Source organism: Ranitomeya variabilis, chromosome 1, assembly GCF_051348905.1.
Source record: "Ranitomeya variabilis isolate aRanVar5 chromosome 1, aRanVar5.hap1, whole genome shotgun sequence".
Classification (NCBI taxonomy): domain Eukaryota; kingdom Metazoa; phylum Chordata; class Amphibia; order Anura; family Dendrobatidae; genus Ranitomeya; species Ranitomeya variabilis.
The window spans coordinates 856,929,565-856,949,370 of record NC_135232.1 but is presented as its reverse complement, the minus strand read 5'-3'; the positions used below and the strand labels follow the sequence as shown (position 1 = coordinate 856,949,370).

The 19,806-nt window shown below is 40.5% G+C and overlaps 1 protein-coding gene across 1 annotated transcript in view; it reads right to left on the bottom strand.

Annotated features, from left to right (window-relative positions):
* The window catches only part of MMRN1 (multimerin 1), a 169,076-nt gene that overhangs the window by 103,178 nt on the left and 46,092 nt on the right, over positions 1 to 19,806 (bottom strand). The window contains exon 2 of the mRNA XM_077277211.1: positions 844 to 960. Within this exon, the coding sequence (XP_077133326.1) occupies positions 844 to 960 (117 nt within the window). The remainder of the gene's footprint in view (positions 1 to 843; positions 961 to 19,806) is intronic.

The following is a 19,806-nucleotide window of genomic DNA, read 5'->3' as shown; positions in this document are numbered from 1 at the left end:
CTAAAGAAAAAACATTGAGTCATTTGTTCATCACCTTAATATATTCTGCACAATCAGAGGAATAGCTAACAGGGATCTGATTTCTTTATTAGGCCGGGGTCACACTTAACGTATGAAAAATCAGTCTGATTCCCTCACCCGAGAATCGCACAAATGTTTTCCGTATGGTGATCCGTATGACATCCATTTGCAATGCGATGATGCGATTTTCTCGCACCTATGTATTCGTATGATATCCGTATGGCTTTACATTTCTAACTGCTTTTCCTCATTGAATTTAATGGCTCAAAGTGCTGAAATTAGGAAAAAGTGTGCGTATTTCTCACAAGTCACACTGATGGTCCGTATGGTGTGTAATTTTTTTTTTCTCGCACTCATAGATTGCATTTGGCGAGACTCAGACGATATACGCGTAAAATCGCAGCCTGCTGCGATTTCACTCGCACTCTGAATACGCCCGAGAAAAAAACGGTGATCTGAGTTTCCCCATATGTAGATTAATACTGGTCCGAGTGCTATGCGATTTTTTTTTTATCACATAGCACTCATCCGTATTCTACCTTAGTGTGACTTCGGCCATACTCTGAATCTCTGCCGTTATGCTGTAGGAAAGTGTCCCTAAATCCCAGGTCTGTGAATAAATAACCGAGACATTGCATTTCCATGCTCAGTGCCTACTTTACCTGTATGATGTGATTACTCATATAGCAAACAAAGATTTTCTCCTTACAGCATGAATGTGAGCCTCACTGTTAGTTTACTGTAATTGGCTTATGTATGAATTATATTGCAATATCCTAGACTTCAAAGTTAATGTAGCCAGTTATGATAGTGAACACATACCTTACTGAACAGGCTGCCATGTTCCAGGCACAGGGATTTGCTCCAGATACATATGTTTCCAGGTTCTCCATCACAACCGTTGGTGAAAGTCTTGTATGTACATAGGCGCACCAGTTTCTGTGACAAAATGACCATAAATAAATATTTAAATAAGAATTCATGCATTTATACATATTCATTTATTTAATATACAGTCTAACTCTAAGCTCAAAACAGTGTGTTTTCAGGGGATAGTTAAAAAAGTATAAAAGGATTATATACATTTATGTAAATACAGCTCTCACAAAAAGTAAGAGACCACAACATCAAAACCCTGTCATGGGCAGCCCAATCTCCAGACCTGAACCCCATTGAAAACCTCTGGAATGTAATCAACAGGATGCTGGAAAGTCACAAGCCATCAAACAAAGAAGAACTGCTTACATTTTTGCGCCAGAAGCAGTGTGAAAAGTTGGTGGAAAGCATGCCAAGACGCAAGAAAGCTGTGATTAAAAATCATGGTTATTCCACAAAATATAGATTTCCGAACTTTTCCTGAGTTAAAACATTACTATTGTTGTTTCTAAATGATTATGAACTTGTTTTCTTTGCATTATTTGAGGTCTGAAAGCCCTATTTTTTTTTTACATTTTGACCATTTTTGTCAGAAAAAAATAAAAAATGTATTGCTTGGAAATTCAGAGACATGTTGTCAGAAGTTTATAGACTAAAAGAACAATTTACATTTTACTCAAAAATATACCTATGAAGAGAAAAATCAGACAAGCTGAACATTTTGCAGTGGTCTCTTATTTTTTCCAGAGCTGTATATACAGTGGCTTGCGAAAGTATTCGGCTCCCTGGAACATTTCAACCTTTTCCCACATATCATGCTTTAAACATAAAGATACCAAATGTAAATTTTTGGTGAAGAATCAGCAACAAGTGGAACACAATTGTGAAGTTGAATGAAATTTGTTGGTTATTTTAAATATTTGTGGAAATTCAGAAACTGAAAAGTGGGGCGTGCAATATTATTCGGCCCCTTTAACTTAATACTTTGTTGCGCCACCTTTTGCTGCGATTTCAGCTGCAAGTCGCTTGGGGTATGTCTCTATCAGTTTTGCACATCCAAAGACTGAAAGTCCTGCCCATTCTTCCTTGGCAAACAGCTCGAGCTCAGGGAGGTTTGATGGAGATCATTTGTGAACAGCAGTTTTCAGCTCTTTCCACAGATTTTCGATTGGATTGAGGTCTGGACTTTGACTTGGCCATTCTAGCAGCTGAATACATTTATTTGTGGACCATTCCATTGTAGATTTGGTTTTATATTTGGGATCATTGTCTTGTTGGAAGACAAATCTCTGTCCCAGTCTCAGGTCTTTTGCAGACTCAAACAGGTCTTCCTGTTTTTGGCTCCATCCATTTCCCATCAATTTTAACCATCTTCCCTGTCCCTGCTGAAGAAAAGCAGGCCCAAATCATGATGCTGCCACCACCATGTTTGACAGTGGGGATGGTGTGTTCAGGGTGATGAGTGCGTTGCCTTTACGACAAACATGTCGTTTGGCATTGTTGCCAAATAGTTCGATTTTGATTTCATCTGACCAGAGCACCTTCTTCCACATGTTTGGTGTGTCTCCCAGGTGGCTTGTTGCAAACTTTAAACGACACTTTTTATGGATATCTTTGAGAAATGGCTTTCTTCTTGCCTCTCTTCCATAAAGGCCAGATTTGTGCAGTGTATGACTGATTGTTGTCCTATGGACAGACTGTCCCACCTCAGCTGTAGATCTCTGCAGTTTATCCAGAGTGATCATGGGCCTCTTGGCTGCATCTCTGATAAATCTTCTCCTTGTTTGAGATGAAAGTTTAGAGGTATGGCAGGGTCTTGGTAGATTTGCAGTGGTATGATACTCCTTCCATTTCAATATGATCGCTTGCACAGTGCTCCTTGGGATGTTAGTTTTGTAAATCATTTTGCATCCAAATCAGGCTTTAAACTTCTCCACAACAGTATCACGGACCTGCCTGTTGTGTTCCTTGGTCTTCATGATGCTCTCTGTGCTTCAAACAGAACCCTGAAACTATCACAGAGCAAGTGCATTTATACGGAGCCTTGATTACACACAGGTGGATTATATTTATCATCATTAGGCATTTAGGACAACATTGGATCATGCAGAGATCCACAATGAACTTCTGGAGTGAGTTTGCTGCACTGAAAGTAAAGGGGCCGAATAATATTGCATGCCCCACTTTTCAGTTTTGGAATTTCCACAAAAATTTAAAATAACCAATAAATTTAATTCAACTTTACAATTGTGTTCCAGTTGTTGATTCTTCAGCAAACATTTACATTTGGTATCTTTACGTTTAAGCATTATATGTGGGAAGAGGTTGAAAAGTTCCAGAGAGCCGAATACTTTCACATGGCACTGTGTATGTATATATATATATATATATATATATATATATATATATATATATATATATAGCGCTATATTACAAAGATTTAAAGCGTTACGGGTTTCGGTTTCAGAAAATGGCAACACCAGCAAATTTTTTTACTTAATTAAAAAAATCTATGCATGTCCGGTATCTGTGTAATCATGCTGACCTGGAGAATCATATTGCTAGGTCATAGTCAATATGGTAGATTAAATTTTGAAATTGCATTTTGTTTTTGCAATTCCAATACACTTGGAATTTGTTTCCCACATTCCAGTGCATCACATGATAAAATAAATAGTGTCATTCAAAAGTACAACTCGTCCTGCAAAAAACAAGCCTCCATATGGCTATGGTTAATGAAAAATAAAAACAGTTTTAGCTCTTGGAAGATGGGGAGGAAAAAACTAAAACAAAATCACCCGGGTATGAAGGGGTTAAATAAGATGGTTAAACTATTGTACAAAACATTTTTCTCATGGATTGTAAACTGTTTGAGCAAGGTTCCTGCTACAGTCTTTAGACTGTTAATATGTAATGTCTAATATTGTTCGTATATGTACCTTGTGAATTGTACAGTGCTGCGGAGTATGGTGGATCTATATAAATAAAGATTAGTATTATCAGCTATGGAGGGGGGTGCTAAAAAGTCCCCTTGTAAACAGAAAGGTTGTCTTTAATGTACAACTTGACATTTGAATATAAGATTCGCATTTATCTCTTCTATGCCATATTTTTAATAAAATAGTTTCCATGATAATTTGTACTGCAACAACTCTGCATTTATAGATATTATGTATTGTATTTAAATTACAATTAAATGAAGTAGTTTTAAGCCTAGGTACAAAAGATTTTAAGAAGGGTATAAAATAAGTTTAATATAAAATAATAAATGAGTAGGAGGCATAGGTGAAAATGAAAAAGCAAGATAATGTTTTTTATGACATCTAGAAAAATGAAATAGAAAACAATTTAGCCTCAAAGAAATCTAACTTTGAAAGTCATTTTCTTCATGTGAGTGATTTCTAATAGGAAGATACCCCAAGGCTTTGTAAAATTAATTCCATTAAAACTGTTAAATTATTCAGGAGGGCATCATCAAATCTCCCGGTATAATGATTTCACTCTAATTTGGTATACTGTCTTATCTCTTGGTAGACAGTATTATTACATCCATTATTAACAAATCATGTATCTGGCACATTCGGGATCAATGGGAATGCTGGCAGTTCTTTGTGTTCGCCGCACCTGACACTGAAAAGTAATTTCTATTCTCAGTGTTGAAAACTACGCAGATATTCTTTATCTTAAGACAGAAGTGAACAAGCAATATTGTTTTATCTCCTATGCCCCAAGTTGCACGGCTCGGGAGTGTAGTTTATACAAAGTTCAATTAATAAACTTACATTTTTTGTCCATTGATTGACCAACATTATAATCAGTTCTATCCCCTGATATAAGTAAGTGCTATGACAGTGTCATTAAGGTTCGTGCACATAACATTCAGATTGCACTCGGCCATACAAGTCAATGAGTGGAAAACATTGGACTGCATTCGGATGACACCTGAGTGCAGCCTGATTTCCACGCACTGACATGACTGCATCTTCTCATCTGAGAGAATCGGATAACACTGTTATCACCCTCTGCGCAAACTCTGATCAGTGTCATTTGCAAAATTGGCCCTATTATCTCAGATGAGAGAATCTACAGCCATCTGCACCTGCCCTAATTCTCAACATTAGAAGCTAATGGAGCACCTGCCAGGGCTGTGGGGATACTCGGTACTGAGACAGTTCTTAAAGGGATGTGTCACGACAGCAGTGACCCGGTCCATGGTCCTGGGCATCCAATAATAGAGTAATGATGAAAAGGGGAGTAAAGTTTAATGAAAAAGGGGAATTGTTTGTGACACTACCTGTGGTATTCGGCAAATAGGAGATGTTAGCCGACGTTGCTTTAACAGACCACTGGGGCTGATGGTGATGCAGCAGGTTGTTACAGCTCTCCACAGGTAGAGATACACCCCAGGGCAGTGATGGTGTTAAAGGGTGATGATGGTGGTTGTAGTGCAGGGCAGGTGACGCAGTAATAATTCAGAGGACACAGCAGGGTTCAGTTTCCACACGTTTACTCACAGTTCTTAGTTGTAGTCCCGAGCCGGGGTGCTGTGTCCTCTGGGTCTGTGGTCCAGCCAGCTCTCAAGTAAATTGGGTGCACCTTCCAGAACCCCCTTTCTATGCTCCTTTCCTGGCCGTCTCACTGCGCTGGCTCTCACCCTTCTGCCCTGCGCCTTCACACACAGTGTCTCAACCCCTGCAGCCTCAGATCTTGTTGGGCAACACTCTCTGTTGGTCCCCTGGATCCTATGTGGCTGCCTTTTCAGCAAATGTGTTGGATGTGGCTGCAGCACATGCAGATGCTGCAGCCTCTGGCTGGCTAGCTGAGTCTTGTAGTCCTCCACTAGTCTTGAGTGCTGGTTCCCCACTGCTACCTGGTCCCTCCACCTGGCGATGGTCAGCGTGGATGTGGGCCCCACGGGTGGATTGCTCACTACCCGTGCCCCTAGGACCCCTTCCTTCTTCTGAAGCTTCATTCTGTCTCGCTCTCACTTCTCTGCTCTGTCTGTCCGAAGCTGCAGACCCGCACGTCTGCTCAGCTCCACTTCTCTCACAATCTCACTAACTTTCCCTCCTAAATAGCTCCTCTCCTAATTACTCACTCCACCCACACCCTCTACCTAGTTACCCTCTCCAGTCTTGGATGAGGTCTTAGGGTACGTTAGGGTACACCCAGATGCCCTGAGTGGAGTGTTGTGGTGTTGGATGCTGGTGTAGAGTCCCGGTTAGTGTCCCCTCCTTACCCGAGAGCGGAGTCCCACACCTCTAGATGAGGTGCATTACCTCTGTGGCGACCAGACCTCAGGGGCGCCACACTAACACCTTGGTGCTGTACCATAAATAATGGGAGCTAGCTGGGTGCTGTACCATAAACTATGGAGTGTTGGTGTGTATGATAGCAGACACCGTGCAGAATTGTCAACGATCGTTGCTAACACTGATTATAGGTGCTTAACTCCTCTCTTGATGCTGTCAGTAGTGACAGCGACATCGATCGGCATAGCAGAGGGAGGACCTCCCTCTGTGCTACAATTGGTACAATGCATGGGATCATCCAGGCATGGTTGCCTGTAAGTTACTGCTGAGAGCAGTAGCTGACACACCTCCTCCCTGTGTGCAATGCACTAATCTAATATCCTGCAATGCAAAAGTATTGCAGACTATTAAAGTAGCGATTACAGCTGAGAAAGCTGATGTCCCATCCTGGGAGTAGGTAAAAACATTAAAAAAACGTTTTTTTAAATTGTAAAAGTATTTTTTTTTATTTTTTTTAAATGAAGAACAAAAAAATAAAAATATTATACCAATAAATACATATATTTGTGTAAAAGCAAAAATGCACAAAAAAGTACATATATTTGGTATTGCCATTTCCAGATTGACCTGACCTATAAAAATGGTGCAATTGCTTTGTACCAATGGCCTCCATGGTGACTCCAGTCCTAAAGATGACCACAGGATCACACAGGCATGGTGGTCTGTAATTTCCTGCTCAGAGTAGGAGCTGACATGGTACCTGCTTGTGAGCAAGATACTGATCTAATGCTGTGCATTGCAAAAGTAATCATTTTCAGTGTTATTTTTTTCAGATAAGTTTAGGATATAAAATTTGAATTGCAAAAGCATTGCAGATTTGATTATTAGATTAGCTATCAGAGAAAAGAGAGTTTATGTCCCATTCAGGTACGGACCAGATTAAAAAGTAAAAATAAAGTTTTCAAAATTTGTAAAAAAAAAATTAAAAAAAAAATCACAAAAAAAACCCAAAAAATTCTACCAATAAATACATAGATTTAAACAAAAAAGGAAAAACATATTTGATATCACCGCGTCCACAATGACCCGATCTATAAAACTGTCCCACTAGTTAATTCCTTCAGTGAACACTGTAAATAAGAAATATAAAAAATATGCTTTTTAATCATGCTGCCAAACAAACAGAGCAATAAAATGAGACCACAAAATCAAATGTAAAAAATGGTGGCCCTTAAAAAAAGTCATCTTGTCCCACAAGCAACAAATTGCCATTTAGCTACATCAGTAGAGAAATGAAAAACCTATATCTCTTGGAATAAAGCAATGCAAAAACAATTCTTTTTTTCTATAAATTGTTTTTATTGTGTAAAAGCAGCAAAATATAAAAACAAGACATAAATGTGGTTTTGCTTTAATCATACTGACCCAAAGAATGAAGCCGTCTAATCTTTTATACCACAGAAACAGCGCAATAAATAAATAAAACCAATTCTTGCTCTGCTGTTGATTTGTTCATTCTGCCTCTCAAAGATTACAGTAAGGCTTAGCTCACATATATCTTGACTCTGCACTGAGCACTGGCAGCAGGGTTTTTCCGTAAAATCTCTGAAGTGATTCCGACAGAACCCCCAACAGAAGATTCCCTAGAAAGAGGCAGATGGGGACACTGTGGATGCTGTCTAAACTGTGATCCGTGATCTGGTGGTGTTTGTATTTTTAAGGGTGGAGGGAAACACGGTCAGCCACAGTTTTGTGCACCTCTGAAAAGAAGGACTCCTCTGAAGAGAGGAAACATAGAGTCCAGAGTAACTCTGCTGCCTCATTATAGTGATTGGATCCGTTAGGCAAGTCATCTGAATACGTCATTTGGAGATTTAGATGGAAACACTTGTGGTAACTCACTGTGACCTAGGGATGCTGTGAGTGGCAACTCAGCTACCCTATGGAAACTGAAGTGTGTTAGACTGTTGGTTGTATGAGTAACAGTCCAGTCATCCAATCTGATCCTGTGGCTTGTTGGCCTGTCAGCATTTTGATTGACAGCCCTGCTGCTCTATTTGGTTTAGTCTACAGTCATTTCCCCAGGGTGCATCCCATCCTTAATCATTTGCAAGTTTGCAAGTTATTTAGCTGGGTAGCTGTTAGCAATCAGTGTCAGTTGTAGCTCTGCTTAAGCTGGATATGTTTGCTTAGCTCTGTATCTCTTTCTTCTGACTGTTGCTGGACCTAGGATTTGTTATGACTATTCATGTAAATTCTCCGTTCAACGTTTGATGCTTTTCTTTCCTGACCACGCCTTTGACTTAACTCTGTACTATGAGCTCTCTTGGTATCTGACCTTGCATTTCCTGACTACCTTGTCTCATGGCTTGCCCATTAGTAGTGACACAGCATCACATTGGTGTCTGTTATCTATTCCAGCCAATTTTCAACTGGAAAAGTAAAATAGTGCACCTTCCTTTCCAAGCCCTGCTATGTGCCTAAACAGCAGTCTTCCACCACATATGGGTATCAGCGTACTGAGGAGAAATTTCACAGCGAATTTGGGGTTCATTTTCTCCTGTTTTCCTTGTGAAAATGGAAAATATAAGGCTAAAGAAACATTTTTGCAGTAAAAATATATTTTTTTCATTTTCACAGCTCAAAATTATAAAATTCTGTGAAGCACCTGTGGGTTTAAGGTGCTCATCACATCTCTAGATAAATTCCTGAGGTGTGTAGTTTCCAAAACGGGGTAATTTGTGAGGGTTTCCACTGTTTTGTCACATCAGATGCTCTGCAAATGTGACGTGGTGTCCGCTGTTTATTCAAGACAATTTTGCGCTTCAAAGGTCAAATGGGGCTCCTTCCCTTCCGAGCTCTGTCGTGTGCCCAGTCTGCAGTTTTTCACTACATATGACGTATCAGTGTACTCAGAAGAAATGCACAAAAATATTTTGGTGTCCATTTTCTCCTGTTACCAGATTGCTTTTATTACCGTGAAGCACCTGAAGGGTTAAGAAACTTACTGAACGTGGTTTTGAGCACTTTGAGGGTTGCATTTAGTTAAATAAAAAAGTTATAGTCCTCAGAATAAAGCGATGCAAAAATAATTATTTTTTCTATAAAATAGTTTTTATCTTATAAAAGCGCCAAAACATAAAAAAAGATATATAAATGAGGTATCGCTGTAATCGTACTGACCCGAAGAATAAAACTGTTTATCCATTTTACCAAACGCAGAACGGTATAAACGCCCCCCCAAAAGATATTCATGAATAGCTGGTTTTGGTCATTCTGCCTCACAAAAATCGGAATAAAAAGCGATCAAAAAATGCCCGAACATGATACAAATAAAAATGTCAACTCATCCCGCAAAAAACAAGACCTCACATGACTCTGTGGACAAAAATATGGAAAAATTATAGCTCTCAAAATGTGGTAACGCAAAAAATATTTTTTGCAATAAAAAGCGTCTTTTAGTGTGTGACGGCTGCCAATCATAAAAATCCGCTAGAAAACCTGCTATAAATAGTAAATCAAACCCGCCTTCATCACCCCCTTAGTTAGGGAAAAATTAAAAAATTTAATTTTTTTATTTATTTCCATTTTCCCATTAGGGTTAGGGCTAGGGCTAGGGTTAGAGTTAGGGCTTGGGTTAGGGTTAGGGCTAGGGTTAAGGTTAGGGCTAGGGTTAGGGCTATGGTTAGGGCTAGGGCTAGGGTTAGGGCTATGGTTAGGGCTAGGGCTAGGGTTAGGGCTAGGGTTAGGGTTGGGGCTCTCCAAATGCGACATGGCGTCCGATCTCAATTCTAGCCAATTCTGCTTTGAAAAAGTAAAACAGTGCTCCTTCCCTTCCGAGCTCTCCCGCGCACCCAAACAAGGGTTTACCCCAACATATGGGGTATCAGCGTACTCAGGAAATATTGGACAACAATTTTGGGATCCAATTTCTCCTGTTACCCTTGGGAAAATACAAAACTGGGGGCTAAAAAATAGTTTTTGTGGAAAAAAAGGATTTTTTATTTTCACGGCTCGGTGTTATAAACTGTAGTGAAACACTTGGGGGTTCTAAGTTGTTACAACACATCAAGATAAGTTTCTTGGGGGTCTAGTTTTCAATATAGGGTCACTTGTGTGGGGTTTATACTGTTTAGTTACATCAGAGGCTCTGCAAATGCAACATGATGCCTGCAGACCAATCGATCTAAGTCTGCATTCCAAATGGCGCTCCTTCCATTCCGAGCTCTGCCAAGCGCCCAAACGGTGGTTCCCCACCCCACATTTTTGGTATCAGCGTACTCAGGACAAGTTGGACAACAACTTTTGGAGATCAATTTCAACTGTTACCCTTGGAAAAATACAAAACTGGGGGCTAAAAAATAATTTTTGTGGGAAAAAAAGGATTTTTTTTTTCACGGCTCTGCGTTATAAGCTGTAGTGAAACACATGGGGGTTCAAAGTTCTCACAACACATCTAGATAAGTTCCTTGGGGGGTCTAGTTTCCAATATGATGTCACTTGTGGGGGGTTTCTACTGTTTAGGTACATTAGGGGCTCTGCAAACGCAATGTGACACCTGCAGACCATTCCACCTAAGTCTGCATTCCAAATGGCGCTCCTTCCCTTCAGAGTTCTGCCATGCGCCCAAACGGTGATTCCCCCCAACATTTATGGTATCAGCGTACTCAGAACAAATTTGACAACAACTTTTGGGGTCTAATTTCTCCTGTTAACTTTGGGAAAATACAAAACTGGGGGCTAAAAAATACTTTTTGTGGGGGAAAAAATGAATTGTTATTTTCATGGCTCTGCGTTATAAACTGTAGTGAAACACTTGGGGGTTCAAAGCTCTCACAACACATCTAGATGAGTTCCTTAGGGAGTCTACTTTCCAAAATGGTGTCACTTGTGGGGGGTTTCAATGTTTAGGCACATCATGAGCTCTCCAAATGCAACATGGTGTCCCATATCAATTCCTGTCAATTTTGCATTGAAAAGTCAAATGGCGCTCCTTCACTTCCAAGCTCTGCCATGCGCCCAAACAGTAGTTTTCCCCAACATATGGGGTATCAGCGTACTCAGGATAAATTGCTCAACAACTTTTGGGGTCCAATTTCGTCTCTTACCCTTGGGAAAATAAAAAATTGGGGGTGAAAAATCATTTTTGTGAAAAAAAAAGATTTTTTATTTTCACTTCTCTGCGTTATAAACTGTAGTGAAACACTTGGGGGTTCAAAATTCTCACAATACATCTAGATAAGTTCCCTGGGGGGTCTAGATTCCAATATGGGGTCACTTGTGGGGGTTTCTACTGTTTAGTTACATTAGGGGCTCTGCAAATGCAATGTGATGCCTGCAGACCTTTCAATCTAAGTCTGCATTCCAAATAGCTCTCCTTCCCTTTCAAGCTCTCCCATGCACACAAATGGTGGTTCCCCCCACGTATTTGGTATCAGCGTACTCAGGACAAATTGGACAACAACTTTTGGGGTCCAATTTCTCCTGTTACCTTTGGGAAAATACAAAACTGGGGGCTAAAAAATAATTTTTGTGGGGAAAAAAAAGAATTTTTATTTTCACGATTCTGCGTTATAAACTGTAGTGAAACACTTGGGGTTCAAAGCTCTCACAACACATCTAGATGAGTTCCTTAAGGGGTCTACTTTCCAAAATGGTGTCACTTGTTGGGGGTTTCAATGTTTAGGCACATCAGTGGCTCTCCAAATGCAACATGGCGTCCCATCTCAATTCCAGTCAATTTTGCATTGAAAAGTCAAATGGCGCTCCTTCGCTTCCGAGCTCTGCCATGCGCCCAAACAGTGGTTTACCCCCACATATGGGGTATCAGCATACTCAGGACAAATTGTTCAACAACTTTTGGGGTGCAATTTCTCTCTTACCCTTGGGAAAATAAAAAATTGGGGGCGAAAATATCATTTTTGTGAAAAAGTATGATTTTTTATTTTTATGGCTCTGCGTTATAAACTTCTGTGAAGCACTTGGTGGGTCAAAGTGCTCACCACACATCTAGATAAGTTCCTTTGGGGGTCTACTTTCCAAAATGGTGTCAATTGTGGGGGATTTCAATGTTTAGGCACATCAGTGGCTCTCCAAGCGCAACATGGCATCCCATCTCAATTCCTGTAAATTTTGCAATGAAAAGTCAAACGGCGCTCCTTCCCTTCCAAGCTCTCCCTTGCGCCCAAACAGTGGTTTACCCCCACATATGGAGTATCAGCGTACTCAGGACAAATTTTACAACTTTTGTGGTCCAATTTCTTCTCTTACCCTTGGGAAAATAAAACATTGGGGGCGAAAAGATCATTTTTGTTACAAAATATAATTTTTTATTTTTACAGCTCTGCATTATAAACTTCTGTGAATCACTTAATGGGTCAAAGTGCTCACCACACATCTATGGTAGATAAATTTCTTAGGGGGTCTACTTTCCAAAATGGTGTCACTTGTGGGAGGTTTCAATGTTTAGACACATCAGGGGCTTTCCAAACGCAACATGGCATCCTATCTCAATTCCAGTCATTTTTGCATTGAAAAGTCAAATGGCGCTCCTTCCCTTCCGAGCTCTCCCATGCGCCCAATCAGTGGTTTACCCCCACATATGGGGTGTCAGCGTACTCAGGACAAATTGTACAACAACTTTCAGGGTCCATTTTCTCCTGTTACATTTGGTAAAATAAAACAAATTGGAGCTGAAGTAAATTTTTTGTGAAAAAAGTTAAATGTTCATTTTTATTTAAACATTCCAAAAATTCCTGTGAAACACCTGAAGGGTTAATAAACTTCTTGAATGTGGTTTTGAGCACCTTGAGGGGTGCAGTTTTTAGAATGGTGTCACACTTGGTTATTTTATATCATATAGACCCCTCAAAATTACTTCAAATGAGGTGTGGTCCCTAAAAAAAAATGGTGTTGTAAAAATGAGAAATTGCTGGTCAACTTTTAACCCTTATAACTCCCTAGCAGAAAAAAAAAAGTTGGTTCCAAAATTGTGCTGATGTAATGTAGACATGTGGGAAATGTTACTTATTAAGTATTTTGTGTGACATATCTCTGTGATTTAATTGCATAAAAATTCAAAGTTGGAAAATTGCGAAATTTTCTAAATTTTCGCCAAATTTCTGTTTTTTTCACAAATAAACGCAAGTAATATCGAAGAAATTTTTACCACTGTCATGAAGTACAATATGTCACGAGAAAACAGTGTCAGAATCACCAGGATCCGTTGAAGTGTTCCAGAGTTATAACCTCATAAAGGGACAGTGGTCAGAATTGTAAAAATTGGCCCGGTCATTAACGTGCAAACCACCCTCGGGGTAAAGGGGTTAATGAAACATAAGGGTTGTAAGGTAGTGCATGATAAGACAACAAATTGTACACTGTAGTACAGAAGTAATGTATATTCATACAATAAAGAATGTTATTTTATTATGTTACATAAAAAGGAAATTTCCTTTATAGGTCATATACTATATCTTCAGATCAAATAAAATAATTTCTGAAAATCTTTACACAAGGATTATAATAAAATTTTATAGTAGAGAACATTTTTTATTTTTAGATATAGGATCACGAAGGGAATATTAAAAAGGCTATTTATTAGGGAAGACGGGTTTATTTATCCCAATATGTAGAACTCATATGCATGACTATTAATCTGCCCTCTAGTGGTAACTCAAGCACTATTAAAATATCAGATCAAGTGAATATCAGAATAAATTATTTAATAAGAGCACTATAGCAAAGTTTATAAAAAATTTGGTTTACTTTATACTATCATCATGCTGGATAAGAAATATGATGGCACTATATAAGCAAAAAGTATAATAATAAATATTAATAAACAGATGTAAAGTCGTAGCATCACAGCCTGGTGTTCATACACAGTACTGCAACTAATTCCACATGACTACGAATGATAGCTTCATTCTCCGCACCACAACAGAGAGCATGTCATGGATTCTAACTATTAAATGTATGTAAAAAAAAAACCTTAACATCTGAATTGATGGCCTGTAAGGGGATGTTCAAGTGTTAATGTATAATAAAAGCAAAACACAAAGTTACTACTAAATCCTTGCTTCTCCAGCAGCAATGCTAAAATGATCCATTGCCGCTATTACTTTACATGTCATTTTGCTTTTTTTTTTACTAATAATTTGATTTTTTTAGAGCATAAATACTAAATATTAGAGAGCGATTTACAATTCAGACAAGACTTGTATGAATTATATAACGCATTGCACAAGTAATTCATTACTCAACAATTAAAAAAAGAGGAGTGAGGATCCAGCCTAGAGTCTGTGAGGAAAGAGGGGCAACACAAAAGCTTAAAAAGTGCTTGTCATTTTTGGTCCGGTCATCGGTAGAATAAATAGGGGCATTGAAATAAGGCTGCATGGACCCCGATAATCAGCCAGGTTCTGTATAAGTGTTAGTGAGTGCATGTAGGGTGTGGAAGCATGATAGGAGGGAGCAGATGGTGAGAAAATGTTAGGAAGGCAGATCAGGGAATAGTTAGATTAGTGGCGCAAGTCTAAAAAATGTGTTTTTATAGCTTTGCTGTTGCTAGAGGGTGTTAGCTGTATTTTATTGCTGACAACACACACACACAACTGATCCGGGCTCAAGAGCTATGGGCGGTGCAGGAACTACTCAAACTATGATGGCATGGTGCAGGAAAGAGTTAAGAAGAAGAAAATGAATGAAGCGCTTCATTCCGTTAATTATAAAATTTGTACTGTAAAGCAGATTTCATAATATGGCGACATAGTTTGTATTACGTGGAATATGCAGACCTCCTGCTGAGTTCCAGACGTGGGATTGGATGTAGCTACTATACTGCTATATGAACAGGGACTAAAGCCTCTTTCACACATCAGGTTTTTGCTGTCAGTCACAATCCGGCAAATTTAAAAAAAAAACAGATCAGGCAAAAGTTGCCGCCGGATCTGACCAGGTATCACAGACACCAATACACTTCACAGTCTGGCCTCCAGGGGGAGCTAAGGGTACTATTCATTAGGCCACTCCTCACAATCTGGTAAAACTGGGGGTTAGGCAGGAAGTTAGAAGAGAAAGCTGACTGGGTTGGAACCAGGCAACACCTTGTGGCAGAGGGTGTTGTAGGGGAAGATTCAGAGGGGTCCCTGTCAGGGGTGGGATCCTGACAGAGGCCTAGCAACCAGAGAGAACGTTACGGGACCGCGCCTGCACGATATAGCGGCGGTACCCCAAGAAAGGATAAGAAGCGAGGTTTATTGTGCTGAGTGAGAAACGAGATCAACGCAACAAGGAGAATACCAGTAGGAGTCGTGCTGTAAGACGAGGCAACATCCTATTGACGCGCATAACCGGTGGCCGGAACGCCGAGGAAGTATAGAGCTCCAAGCCAAACTTCAAACCTACGGCAGGACAGTCAGTTAGAGGCGGGCTGTCTCACCCAATTGACCTAGGAAGACACAGGGGGGTAACAACAGGAGTGGGGTGACGCTAGAGTCCCGGAAGAGCTCCGAGCCTCCCCGTCATACGGGTGCGTCCTAACCGTAAGATCTGGGGGACGTGGAAGAACATCAGAATCGAGTTGTGAGGGAACACGAGAAACAGACAACAGTTGTGAGGACTATCCCGTGGTGCTTAGCAGGGAAGGACAACACACAAGCGCTAGAAGGTAGGCACAGATTTCCACCTGCAAAGGGAACTCTGGAGGTGCCATCGGACCGGCCGGACTTGCGCAGCCTGGTTAACCATATTCCGGACTGAGGACCCTGAAGCCTTCAGTAAAGAGGTAAAGAGACTGCAACCTGGTGTCCTCGTTATTTGCTGCAACCTGCACCGCACCACCACAACATCATCACCACCACCTCGCACACCTTTATTGTACGCCCCTCAGCAGGGTCACGGACTGGGTCTAGCCACCGTGACAACCCCAGAACAGAGACTCAGAGGCCCGGTACCGGGTACCCCTCGGCCCTGCGGCAGTGGGGGCGCTACACTTGTATTAGCGACGGATTGCGACAGATGGCCACACGTTTCATCCATTTTTTGCCGGATACGTCGAAAATTGTTTTTCCGGCGGCCGGAGAAAATGGACATAGTAACATTTTTTGTGTCTGTCGAAAAAAACGTACAGCGACAAATCCGTCGCCATCCGTCGTTTGCTAGAATGGAAGCCTATGGCGCCGGATCCGTCAAACGACGGAATCTGGCAACGGATTCCATTTTTTTTAACTGAGCATGCTCCGATTTTTTTAGGATCCAATTAGCTGTATCAGCTAGTCGGATCCAGCGAAAAAACAGATCCATCGCATCAGTTTTTCACAATCTGCGACGGATCCGTTTTTTTCAACAATCGACGGATTGTGCCTGACGGCAAAAAACTGATGTGTGAAAGAGCCTCATATAGCAAAAAAAACAGCTAGCTTATCGCAGTAAAATAATTGTATTATATAAGTATATTTCTTTTTTGATGATAACTGAAATTAAAACATTTTTCCCCATAAATAGATAATGAAATGTGACACGTCACTGAAAATGTATAAAACAAATGACTATTTTCTATAATATCTACTAAACATATATTTTAAATAGAAGAAAACATTGATGAAAAAGAAAGGTTTTATTTAGTCAAACATAAAAAAATTATGTTTGTTATATGTTTACAAAATCTGGGCTTCCACAAGATTTAATGTACAGAAGGCTATATTTCCTTATAACTGAAATATTTAGTAACACATGTGCTATAACATTTTTCACTAGATGGCAGTGTTTTATCATAGAACAAGAAATGCAAGCCACTGGATGTCAGTCGCATGGCTCACGAGATCTAAATTCACCCGTAAAAATCCCATTTCAGTTTAATCAACAAATTATTGGGTGATAAGCTTGTGACTGCATTGTACCGGATATAACAATTAGATATACATCATGAAGTCAAGTTCAATTGTAGATCAATTTCATTTACGTTAAGTAAACAGACTCCACTGATTGAACAAATCATGCCAAAGAATTAACTTAAAGGGAATCTATCTATCAACATGATTTCACCTGCCCCAACTATTTATATGTACATGTAACTCTTTCACAGCAATACTTTTATATGGCCATCTGTTACTGCATACTGAGAAATCAGCATTTGATTTGATATCCAAATGAGGCTGAAGTGCTATGGTAGATGATTTGATGCCTCAGTCACTCCAGCTCTGTTCCCTGCCTAGCACCACATCCTGGATTTCAGCAAAGTATGTTTGTCTCTGAAAAATATTTATGTTTGTCTCTGAAAAACTGTGGCGTTTCAGAGAATAACAGTAAAACATTATTCAAATTCCATGAAGGACACCTGCAAGGAGTTTGTATGCTCTCTTCCTCCAGGTTCTTAGTTTTCCTCCCACACTGAAAAAAAAAACCAGATAGAAATTTAGATTATGAACCATAATGAGGATAGTGATGATGATAATGTCTGTAAAGCGCTGCAGAATATGATGGCGCTATATAAGCAAAGAATAACTATGACTCAAAAGCCTGCTGGCGACCAAACCACATGGTAGACTAGTCAGACAGGTGGATCCCCAGCAGCTTCTCCCCAGCTATTGCCAGTGACGAAATATATACATGCATGCAGAGAGAAACTTGTCACTCCAGTGGAGTGGATTGAGAGAAGCCATTGGGAACCACCTGTCCCACTAGTCTCCTGTGGGATATAGTCCCTAGCAGGCTTTGAAGCTATGCTTTTCTCTTAAACACCACAGTGTTTCAGAGTAAAAAATAGATGGCTGAAATCATACAACCAGGGTCTTATAGTTTTAAATTTTACTTGCTTATATTATGCCATTAATACCACAGCACTTTACAGACATCATCAACCCCATTGGGGATCACAATCTAAATTCCCTATCAGTATGTCTTTGGAAAGTAGGATGAAAACGGAGTACCCCAAAGGAAAACTCACACATACACTTGGAGAAAATACAAACTCCTGGCACATACTGTTCTTGGTGGGATTTGAACCCAGGAGCCTAGAGTTGCAAATAGGGTTGAGCGAAACGGATCGGACAAATTCAAAAATTGCCGACTTTCGGCAAAGTTGGGTTTCATGAAACCCGACCCGATCCTAGTGTGGGATCGGCCATGAGGTCGGCGATCTGCGCGCAAAAGTCGCATTTCATATGACGCTTTCAGCGCCATTTCTCAGCCAATGAAGGAGGATGCAGAGTGTGGGCAGTGTGATGACATAGGTCTCGGTCCCCACCATCTTAGAGAAGGGCATGACAGTGATTGGTTTGCTTTCTGCGGCGTCACAGGGGCTATAAAGGGGTGTGCACGCCGACCGCCATCTTACTTCTGCCGATCGTAGCATAAGGAGAGGTTGCTGCAGCTTTATCAGAAGAAGGGATATAGTTAGGGAGGGAAGATTAACCCCCAAACCGCTTGTGCTGTAGCGATTTCCACTGTCCAACACCACCTATTTTTTGCAGGGACAGTGGAGGCTATATTTTTGTGCATCAGCTCTGTAGCTTATTAGGCTGCCTTATAAGGCTCCCTGATAGCTGCATTGCTGTTTGCACCGCTGCTGTGCAAACCAACTGCTTTTTTAAAAGCAAAAATCCTGTTGCTCCTTTCTGCACAGTTATCTTGTTTATTTGTCCACACTTTTTTGTGCAGCAGTCCTTTTTATTGCTGCTATACTTGTCCTGAGATCATTGTAGGGAGATTGAAATTGTACTACAGTCCTTGTATTTTTTCATATATCTTCCAGCCACTTGCTGCCACTTACATTGTGTTGTGTTATACAGTGGGCCTGTGTTTTGGTTCAGTCTCCAAAAAAAAGTGAGATTCAAATTCTCACAAAGTGGATATACTTCAGTCCTGTTAGTTTGTCGTATATCAGCCAGCCACTTACTGCCACGTACATTGTGTTGTTTTATACACTGGGCCTGAGTTTCGGTTCAGTCTCCAAAAAAAAAAAGGGAGATTTAAATTCTCAACAAGTTTATATACACCTTCTACCTTGTTTTACAGTACCATATAACGATTGTTATTTTGGTTAGATTTTCCAAAAAATGAGGAAGTCTGGTGGAAGAGCCCGTGGGCGGCGGTTGCCAGCTGGTACTGATGGTGGTGGTGGTGGTGCATCTGGTGGGAGTGGCAAAAGCACAATAGCACCTAAGGCTGGAGGTGTTGAGCCAGCGTCATTGTCTGGCTACACAAGGCCTCGAAGGCTCCCTTATCTGGGAGTAGGAAAAAAGCTTTTAAAGCCAGAGCAGCAGGAAAAAGTTTTGGCTTTCCTTGCTGACTCAACCTCTAGCTCTTTTGCCTCCTCTTCAGAAAGTTCCAAATATAAAAGCAGCGAGTCGTCAGTGGATGCTCCCGGTCAGGAACAAGACGTTTCCTTGTGTCCTTCACCGAAACCAAAAGTGAAGGATGCGTCAGGCGACACTACAGGTTACTCTGTATACTGACCGAAAAAAGGACACGTCTGGCTACCCAAAATGTTGATGATCTAACCTTCATTAAAATGATCCAATCATGGATTTCAAATTATTTTGCCCCACCTTCCCCTGCTGACACATAGCTTGCCGGAATAATGTCTTGCTTTTGGCCTCCTCTTACTGACTTCTCCAATTCCTCCATTTGCAGCTGCTGAATGTCCACCATAGGC